The 11,003-nt window shown below is 38.4% G+C and overlaps 1 protein-coding gene across 4 annotated transcripts in view; it reads left to right on the top strand.

Moving 5' to 3' along the window:
* MANEA (mannosidase endo-alpha) overlaps positions 1 to 10,707 on the top strand; it is a 32,303-nt gene extending 21,596 nt beyond the window's left edge. For all 4 annotated transcript variants that reach the window (XM_065588214.1, XM_005301149.5, XM_024102449.3 and 1 more), the window contains one exon: positions 3,289 to 10,707. In XM_065588214.1, the coding sequence (XP_065444286.1) occupies positions 3,289 to 3,925 (637 nt within the window). In that variant the 3' untranslated portion in view covers positions 3,926 to 10,707. The remainder of the gene's footprint in view (positions 1 to 3,288) is intronic.
* The last annotated feature ends 296 nt before the right edge of the window (positions 10,708 to 11,003 follow it).

Consider the following 11,003-nt stretch of genomic DNA (forward strand, 5'->3'; position numbering starts at 1 on the left):
GTTCCATGGAAAAGTTCAAGGAGCTGCTTCTGGAGAATGCTAGGCAGGAGTTCTCTTCCTTGGTCAATGAGAACTTCACTGCAGGCAGGATTAGACTCAGCAGTTAGAACCATGGCCTCCACAGTGGCCGTACATAGATCATCCTGGCTGTAGTCTTCTGGTCTTTCTGCTGAAGTTCAGAGTACTATCCAGGATTTGCTATTCAATGGTCCTTCTCTAGCCTCAGACTAGAGAAACAGCAAAGTCCATGGAGTTAGGGACTCTAGAGCAACCCTGAAGTCCTTTTGGTTGTGCACATCTGCCCCAGTCAGGAAGCATGGTTGGCCACAGCAGACACACTGCTCCTCTCCTCGACAGGACATATCAAAAAGAATTTCAGGGATTATATGTGTAGGTCTCCACCTCCTGCTGCGTTGGCTCCAGCTCTGGGCCCCTCAAGACACGCAGGAACCACAAAGCAGGCATTTTAATGGGCCAGTCAAGGTTGACATACTAGTCTCTATCTCTCCAGAACTGAACCTCCTTTGCAAACCATCTTTCCCACTTCGGCTGTGCTTTGTTCCAGATTACTTTGGAGTGGGTCTTGAGCACTGTGAAAGTGTGATATACTGTCTATGCGCTGGCAGACTAAGTGCCAACTCTTGCCAAGGCTGTTGGCATCAGCTGAGCACTAACAAATTCATAGCTAGAAACCAGACCAGCTCATCTGTATGTTAGTATTGTTCAAGTTAGATATTAGACTTATAAGTATGTGTTTAGTGTCTAGACTTTATGGAATGCTTATAAGTTGCTGCATGAATTAATTTCACTTGTAGGTTCCATAACAGATGTCCCTTTACTGACATAGGCAGGCAAGCTCCTCTGTGCTTTCCCACCAGTCCCACTCCTTCATAGAGTATTGCAAAAGATAAGACAGGACCAGTCCAGAGTCATGCTTACAGTCCCAGCATAGATCCATCAGCACTGGTTCTCCACTCTCATGGCGCTGTCAATGAAACCTCCAGTTTCACTTTCATTAGACTCGGATCTAATCTCCTAGGATCACGGGTGCCTACTCCACCTGAGCCTATAGTCCCTTCACTTAACTGCATGGATGCTCCATAAGGTAAATGCTAGAGAGCAGGCTTGCTTGAAAGATGTTCAGGTGGTCCTGCTAAATAGTAGAAAGCCTTCTAGAAGAGTTATTTACCTTGTTAAGTTGCAGGGTTTCTCTATCTGGTCTCACCATTATGGGGTATCACTGACCAGCTTCAGTTCAACATATTCTGGACTACTTAACCCAAGATTTGGCAGTTCCATCAAAGTACATCTGGCTGTTATTTCACCGTTCCTGAAGTGGATAATTGCTCTATTTTCTCCAGTGAAATGGCCCTAATCAAATTATATCCTCAAGTGCAAGACCCTGTTCCCTCAGAGGATCTAAACTTACATGTGCCCCTCCCCCCATCTGAATCATTGGCTACCTGCTCGCTGCTGCATCTGTCAATGAAGGTAGTGTAGCATCTGTGGTAGCCATTATCTTAGCTAGAAGAGTAGGGGAGGTGCGGGCAGTAATATCAAGGCCTTTATATACAATCTTTTTTAAGGACAAGGTTTACTTGTGTCCTCATCCATCCAAAGTTCATCCCACAGGTGGTTTCCTATTTCTACATCAACTGGCCAATTTTTTTGCTTGTGTTCTATCCAAAAACATATACAACCAGGGACGAAGAGTGTTTGCATACCTTGGCTGTCAGCAGGGCCAGCTCCAGGCACCAGCTCAGCAAGCAGGTGCTTGGGGCGGCCAAGGGGAAGGGGCGGCACGTCAGGCTTTTCTGCGGCACTTCAGTGGCGGGTCCCTTGGTCCGTCTCGGAGGGAAGGACCTGCCGCCGAAGAAGAAAGCGGCATGGTGGAGCTATCGCCGAATTGCCGCCAATCGCGATCGCGGCTTTTTTTTTCTTTTTTTTTTTTTTTTTCTTTTTTTCCGCCGTTTGGGGCAGCAAAAACCCTGGAGCCAGCCCTGGCTGTCAGAAAAGGCTTGTCCTTTCACCAGGACAGAACCAGTTACTTTTGTAAATCTTCCCAGTTGTTTGTAGCAGTGGCAGACAGAGTAAGAGGTCAGTCAGTCTCCTCCATCCAGAGAACATCTTCCCAGATTACATCCTGCATATGCATGAACTATGACTTGGCTAATGTCGCTCCACCTGACAGAGTCACAGCTCATTTGAGGAGGTGACAGCCTCGGCAGATTTTCTGGCACAAGTTTCAATTGCAGACATTTGTAGAGTGTCAGCCTGCTCCTCAGTCCACATGCTTGCTTCCCACTGTACTGTGGTTCAAGACTCCAGAGATGATGCGAGAGTGGGATGACTTGCTCTCCAATCTTTATTGAAATACGCTCCGATCCCGCCCACTGTCTTACAGTTTGAGAGTCACCAAGAGCGGAATGCACATGTGCAGTCACTCGAAGAAAAACTGTTACTAACTTGTTCCATAACTGTCGTTCTTTGAGATGTGTTGCATACGACCATTCCATGACCCACCTTCCTACCCCTCTTCATCAGAGTTATGGCAAGAAGGAACTGAGGGAGGCTAGAGACGACTCTGCCCTTTATACCTACGTGCAGTGGTGTGTAGCAGCAGGTGGAGCTTGAGCCACCCCAACGGGTGCCGCTGAGGGGAAAAGTTTCTGATTGCTGTGCGCTGGGCACGCCAATGCCAAGAGTGGAATGGACGTGTGGAACACATCTCAAAGACTAACAGTTATGGAACCAGGTTAGTAACCAATTTTTATCACATGCTTCATGACACCTTAGACTGACATTTCTAACTGCTTTTATTTAAGCTCTTAGACACTTATATTTGTTTATTTAAAACAAAAAACTTTGTAGGCTTACAGGTTGCCATCTAAACTTCTAATGGGCTAACCCATAATATCCTTAAATTCAATCCAGCCTGAGAGTCAAAGAAGTTATGAACAGTTTTTGTTTTATTGCTGCCACTTAGAGTATCTTCCATAACGATTCAGCGAATTAATGTTTTGCCTTTGAGAGGAAAGTGATGGCTACTTGTAGGACTTGACACTAATAATTAAGTTATGCAATAGATTATTATCTCCTTGCTGTAATACATAAATTTCCATCATATGTATGGTTAAAATATATATTTGAATGGCCACATTACTGAATTAAATTCATCTTGAACATAAAGTTTTAAAATGCATAAAAAATTCCTCAGTTCAGTATGTGAAAGATTCTCTCCCAACTGGCATATTATTATGAATATTTACCATATTGTTTGCTTTATAGATATGGAGGCCATCCAGCTTTTTACAGGCATAAGACCAGCACAGGCAGAACCCTCCCCATGTTTTATGTTTATGATTCTTATGTAACAATCCCTGAAATATGGGCAAATCTATTAACTGTTTCTGGATCCCAGAGCATTCGCAATACACCATATGATGGATTATTCATTGCACTTCTAGTGGAAGAAAAACATAAACATGAAATCCACAGAAGTGGTTTTGATGGAATTTATACATACTTTGCCACCAATGGCTTTTCTTATGGCTCATCTCATCACAATTGGCCAAGTCTAAAAGCCTTTTGTGACAGCAGCAACTTAATGTTCATTCCAAGTGTGGGACCAGGATACATTGACACCAGCATCCGACCATGGAATAACCACAACACCCGCAACCGTGTTAATGGGAAGTATTATGAGACTGCCTTCAGTGCAGCACTTTTGGTGCGACCAGAAATTATTTCCATCACCTCTTTCAATGAATGGCATGAAGGGACTCAAATTGAAAAAGCTATTCCTAAGAAAACTGGACAGGTAACTTACCTGGATTACAAGCCTCATAAACCAACTATGTATCTGGAGCTCACTCGCAAGTGGTCTGAGAAATACAGTAAGGAAAAAGAACAATGGCTTATGTGAGGTGCCGCTGCCCTTGTTTGTAAATACATTCAGTCCATCTCAGAGGTGAAAATGACTCTGGAAATTCTAATTCAGCCAATCAAGATGTCTTTTATCATAAATATACTTAAAAAAAATAACCTTTGAATGTAGTATGCGCTATTACTGTACCTGTTAGAATTAACTTTGACTCCTTTTAGGGGCTAAAATAATAGTGAGCAATATTGCATCTCTAGGCTATTTTAATTCGAGAATATTTTGTGAAATGCTAGATGCTTTTTATTCATAATCTTTATGTAAAACTTACAGAAACTCTATCTGGAATAATTCAGAGGTGACTCAAGTAGAGTGAGACAGAATTTAGCATATTTACATTTATTACCTTTAGCTATAAAGCCGTGTTTCAGAGTTGAATACTACTGTGATTAGAATTTTGTCTCGATAGTTCCTCAGAGGATAAATATTTGTGGTGCATGAAATAACATAGCAATTGTTATATCATTTGTACACCTTGTAGCACGCGGAGAGTTTACTTTAACATTTGCCTTGTCTGTGGTACAAACACTAAGAATGGTGTGAAATTGTTCTGAAATTTACAGCTTTTAAAGCTTTTGGTTTCAAAAATTGATGAAAGGTTATTTAACTCCAGATTAGTCTTGTATTTGGATTTTGCATTCTGTATTTTTTTGTAACTATGGAGTGTCAACAAAATGCATTGAGATCTTCTAACTAGATTAAAATTAAAGAAGGAATAACAGTAACTAAAATGAGGGGGGAAAGTATCTGAGTGATGACATTGCTCAAACTAAGCTGTTTCTTAAACAAGATTTTCTTTAATGTTTACCAGGGATAGACTTTTGTATTACTTATTGCAGACCTAGATCCAGTGTTTGGAAAAAGTTGAAAAGATTACAAGTCACATAAATATTTACTAGTCCTACAATTGATTCATTTTCTAGAGCAGTCTTTGTTACATGATTTTAGCAGCAAATAGTCTTGGCCACTAGAATGAATTTTGTCTGTTAACTTGAAAGCTAAGATTTCAAATGGTTTCAGACAGTTCATTGATTTCCTGCAGTACTAAAGGTAGCAGCTACCAAAATCATGTCAGAATTCAGGTGAGGAGAAAATAAAGCAAGATAGTAATTGAGTGATGGTCTTATTGCATTTCATAACATGTCATTGCTAGAAATGAGTGCTTAATACTGTTTGAAAGCTGAGATTCTCAGGTTTCAATTATTATAAATCATTCATTTGTAGACCTGGTTGTTTCTGAGACACTACTCAACAATGGTCTATGTCTAGCAATGCTTTTTTGGCACTTACCCAGTTCTGAATAGAGCAAATCCCATAGTGGTCCAAGTTTGGAGTTTCACTATTTGGTTTCATAGTTGTGGTTAATTTGAGAGTACGTTGGCAAATATTTAATCTGTAGCATAGTATAATTGCTTTTTTTATTTTATTTTATTTTTACTTACTTTAGGCCCTGATCCTGCATTGTGATTTTCATGTAAACTGCCCATTCAAGTCCCATTGACTTAATAGAATTTTGTGCAGGCACAGTAATCTGCCCATGCAGTCGCAGTGCAGGATTGAAAAAGTGAAACTTTATTTCTGAAACATGTTTAAATTTCATCTTAATGACATGATGTTGCTGATATTTGTTAGTGACCTCTTAATGTGAAGGAAGGAAGAGTTTATCTGAAACTTGTCTCCATAGATTAAAGACAGTTTTCGCCAAACTTATGCAGGGAAACTGTCTGAAATTCTTTAACTGTTTTATACATCCAGGATGGCAAATTGTATGTAAGATTTCTCTTCCGATTATTTAAATGATTCTATTAGTAAGCCCCCAAACATCATAGGCATGGAAATTCCAACTTATTTTTAAACAAGATTAACATATAGGACCATATTCTCAGCTACAGCCAAGGGGTGTGGGGTGTAGCTTACAAAAGGGGCTGCAGAAGAGCCATTTGTGGTTCCCAGTGGTGGGATCAGTTCTGCGCTTGTTGGGTCCTAGTGTAGTTTAGAGCAGGTTTGTGTGTGCGTGTGCGTTTGTGTGTGTATGTATGTATGTAAATAAAAGGAGGGAGGGGGAGGGAAGGGGAGAAAGAGAATAGAGCAATGCCCTGCATCTTGTGTAGTCACTTGTATCGGGGCAGAGTGAGTGTAAAATTCTACTAAATCATAACAAATGCCCTGGTGTGACTACACAAAATACAGAATAGAGAGAATCTGACCCGAAGTGTGATAAGCAATAATCTTGGATCCTGTCCTGCATTCCATGCATACCCATTGAAGATAAATTTGGGTATGCAAGGAATGCAGGATTGTTTCCCTTTTGTGTATTGAGAAATGAGTAGCTTGGTGCCTTCAACATGCCTGAGAAATGCCTATCTTGACTAAGGGCTTGTCTACACTAGAAGCACTACAGCAATGCAGCTGTGCCACTGCAGCACGTCTGGTGATGATGCTCTATGCTGACGGGAGAGAGCTCGCCTCTCAGCATAATAAAACCACTTCTGCGAGAAGGTCTCCCACCGACATGGTGCTGTCTACACAGCGCTTATATCAGTGTAACTTATGTCACTCAGAGCGGTGGCTTATTCACACACCTGAGCGACATAAGTTATGCCAATATAAGCTTTAGTGTAGACCTAGCCTAATATGTAGTCTGGGATGTTACAGTGCACCTTCAATATGTTGTATTCTGTTAAATGGTATCTTCTAAATATTTTGCACCGTCAGACTTCATTTCTAAGGATCTCAAAATTCAGTGAATCAGTGACAGTGTAGGACATAGAGCAGGTATCAACTCTCTGCCCCCCCGTTCTAACCACTTTCATACAGTCTCCTTAGGAAATTAATGTATGCCCTTTTAGTATTAGTTCCTTAAATAACTATATACTTTTTATTTGTTTGTTTTAAATTTGTTACTTCTTCTTTAAAGTATTTACAAGCCTGGGAGTGCACAATTACTTTAGTTATTTCCTCATTTCTAGCTTTCTAGCTCTCAGCAACTTAAAGGGATGCTCATGCTTCCTCCTACATGAACTGGGAAAGGCTCAGACCATCAGTAGTACTTCTGAAGTAAGAGGTTTTGAAGGGAGGAAGTCTCTTTAACTTAAAGTTTTTCTCAGCTTTAGGTCCTTTTCATCTCTTGCATACTGCTTCCTAGCACTTTTTAGACAGTTTACATTCAACTTTTGGTTGCCTGTTTTTCCCCCACAGCCAACATTTACTCTTCAAATTTGACTGCTACAGTCCCTCCAGTTTATGCTGGTTATGGGACCCTTTGAAATTATTGTAACCCCACTAGTCAATTGGAAATATCTTTCCCTAGTTTAAAAAAATATTGCTTCTTAACCAGTGACTTTGCAGTGGAAGCACATTGTTCTCAAAGGTTCACATAACAGCACCAAAGGGCAGATTTTAAAAAATATTCAGATGCTTGAAGATGCAATTAGGTGCCTACAAGGATTTTCAAAACCACCTAGGTACCCAACTCCCATTTTATAATCAAAATTCCACAACCTTATTAAAATCTGGACTTACTTTCTACCCAGATAGTACATTTATCAAAGTTTGGAATTAATTTGAGATTTGCCTATAGATGAAGTGGCAGCATCCAGAGTCCCTGTTTTTTAGAAGCAGCAAATATCAGTGCCTGGATATATAGTGAGTGTGTGATAAGGTATTTATGTTTTTGAGGGGTGGTGGAGCTGCCTTTTACTTTCTAGTAGGTGGAGTATAATAGCTCAGAGTAGAGAACACTTTCATAAAATTGGGTTAAGGGGAGAAGACTTCTGCAAACACAGTGAATCTCATTTCTTCACAACATGTAAGCAATCAACCCAAAAGAGTCAAATGGCCTTGAAAAGGGTTTGGAGTCTTTGTATTTTTTAAGTTTTTAGGAACAGCTGCCCTTGAAGTATGTTCAGCTAAAAGTCTGAATTTGGGTTGCAGAGAGCGATCCAGGTAAGTATCTTGATCCACTTTCTCACTGTATTTGAGCTTAGACTCTGGACTTGGACGGTATCCTCCACCTTTCCCCGAGTGTAAGTCAAAACACATTGCAATGATTGCCATTAAAATCTTTATTGTTAGATGTAGGTAACTGTTTGCCATAGTATTCATAATAGATAATACTGCATTAATGGTAATTAGGCAAAAATAAAAACTATTAATGATTATTAAAGGCAATCACTCGCTATTATACCTGTGCTCCATAGCAATGCTTAAAATCACTGGTGACATACTACTGAGCAATCGTGACAGGGGAAAGCAGTGATGACCATACGCAGGAAATGCTCTCCAAGGCCAAGTAGCAATGTTTCTAAAGCCAGATAATTCATTTATAAAAGTGTGTGAAGGCCCTATTAATTCAGTTGTAGACTTCAGCTTCTGACAGGCCCACGTAAGTTTTTTATATACTTATTTATTGCCATAGGCTATATCTAAACTGAAGCGTAGTCCATCCCCTGTACTCTCAGAACCCTTGTCTATATTGCACAGATTTGAAAAAGTTGCCTTGCCTTTTTTCCCCAAGCAAAAGAGCATGTCCATCTATTTTGCACATACTGTTAACCCCTTATGGCTGTCATCTTGTGAATGCACAGCTTCAATCTTGGATCAGCTTTATTTGTAGAGTTCCTTTTGTCTTGTGGTGCCAATGTTCTGTCACAGACTTAACAAGTTTTTGGAACAGAAGAATCCTTAATAAGTGTCTTTCACCATGAAATTCTGTACACACTGTGTACATAGTATATACTTGCATATTACATACCTTTTTTGATAGTCTCTTGCATGGATTTTTCAGGTGCCCTTTATAATGTTTTACAGGAAAATATATTGTATATAGAGTTTTTATTGCTGGTGGTAGGAAATAGAGATTAGATCAACACATTTTTATGCACTTGGACAAGTAAATTATATTTTGGTGTCTTAGGTTTTTGCAAAACGTATGTACTTAATAAAGGAGAAAGACATAATTTGATTTAAAAGAATCCTACATATATTCTATTTAAGATAAGGTAGAAATCTCTGGCAAATTGTTCTAGATTCTGTAAGTATTAGTTCTGGTCCTTTTACTTGCAAAGAAGTTCTAACTTTCTATTACCTATATTAAACAATTCAGTAAACCCTCACCATCTTTTATTCCTTTCTTTTTGTGAACCTCTTCAAAATATTGTCATAGTCTGCTACTTCTGTCCAGATTTAAATCTTAAATCTGTTTTTAAAGTAACTTTATTTCTAAGAATTCCTGTATAGTTCCAATGTAACCAACTTGTTACAATATTTTGTAAGAGAATGTGCTTATTATATGTATTTTATAAACAAAGCTTGCATTTTACAAAATGTGTTTTTATGACTTTGTTGTTGATATTAATATTTTGTTATGTGCAATTGACAGAGTTTAAATCAGTTACATTTTAGGTGTTTTATTTTCCTACCTGGCTGTAGAAATGTATTACTAATGTGGCCTGATTCTGTCACCCTTATTCAGGGTACTACTCAATGTATGAGATTTGTGGCACAATCTAGCTCATAGCAAATCATTTGAGTACACAGTGTTTTCGTTTATAATCATGTTTACAAAAACCTAGTTGCTTAAATGTTGATGAAGAATAACTGTGTGCCCAAAATGCCATAGAGTGTATGATAGTAGCAATCTCTAAGCGGTCACAGTGTAGAAAGTGAATTTTCTATCAACTATGACCTTGGAATTGAGGTGTCAGATATTGCATTTGCTCACATAAAACATGGCGTACTGGTTCTTTCTATTAACTGTCTGCTGCTCTAATTTGTATATAAAGGAGACTGGTTCACCAAAATTTACTACTTATTCAGCTGCCAATCAATTTCTGCTTTGTGAGCCAGTGGAATGTCTAATGTAAGACAGAAAAAGTGAATAGTGATGCAGGACTTCTAATAGTACAAACCCATGAAACATACTGGGTCTGATCCTTATGTTTTTAAATAGGCAAAACTTCCACTGAAGTTGCATTTAATCCAGTAAAAGGCTCTCTCTATAGTGCACAACTCACAAAAATACCCAGAGGCCTTTGAAAAAATTACACAGGAGGTACTGCTATGTTTAACCAAAAGATGAAAAATGTAGGATTTATGTTTGCATTTTAAAGTGGTAAAAGGAGGAGACTCGTGTGTATTTTTACAATTCTAGAAAAAAGCATAATAGCAATAATCACCCAGTCTTAATGCAGAAGGGTTTATGCCTGTTTTGCCTGTGGGAGAAAACTGGGATCAGGCCCAAGATGCATTGTCCTATTTCAGTTAAGAAGCAACCAAAATATAAATGCACCACTTGCATTAGTTATTGAGGAGAAATCTACTTGTAAATAACCCATGGTTGGAAAATAGCCTGTTCAGATATTTATAATATATTTTACTAATCACTATAGTGAAGTAGATGTATTCTAGTAAGAAACTACTGGGTTAAAAATGTAATGTACTCATTCATTACTACATGTTTCTAGATATAGTCTAAGGTATTTTGAAGCCTAGAATAGTTTAATTCTTGTTGCACTTCAATTTGTTGACCACTAAAATTTCAGTGACTTACCACTGCTCTTAATGTAGAATGTTTTGCTATGCACAGTGTTTAATTTACTATAGCCTAAAGAAATGCCATGCATGTCTCAGGAAATCCAAAATTTAATCAAATACAAAATGTGCTTGAAATTTTAAAATTATATTAAGTACCTTGTTATGTAATTGTCACTCTAAAAGAAGACTGTAAATTTCTGGCTGTTTTGGTAAATAAAATATCTCTATTACAATGTTTTGTGTAATTTACTAAAAATATGGTATTAAGAACTGATGAGAAAATAGAATGAAATTTTAATTGCTCTTTTGTTTAAGTTTTCCATCAGCCTCTTATACTGAATGTGGGATGCGTGTTCAATAAATCATTTTCCTGTGAAACACAATGACAGCTGTCCTAATCTAACATGGGGTTTTTTTCAGCAGGATATCAAAGGAAAAAGACAGCAGCTTTATAAGAAACAGGTATAGATACAACCAGAACAGCTGTATGTATTCCCAAATTATCAATATTTATTTAGTATTTTTTTTA

Source organism: Chrysemys picta, chromosome 3 (genome assembly GCF_011386835.1).
Source record: "Chrysemys picta bellii isolate R12L10 chromosome 3, ASM1138683v2, whole genome shotgun sequence".
NCBI lineage: Eukaryota > Metazoa > Chordata > Testudines > Emydidae > Chrysemys > Chrysemys picta.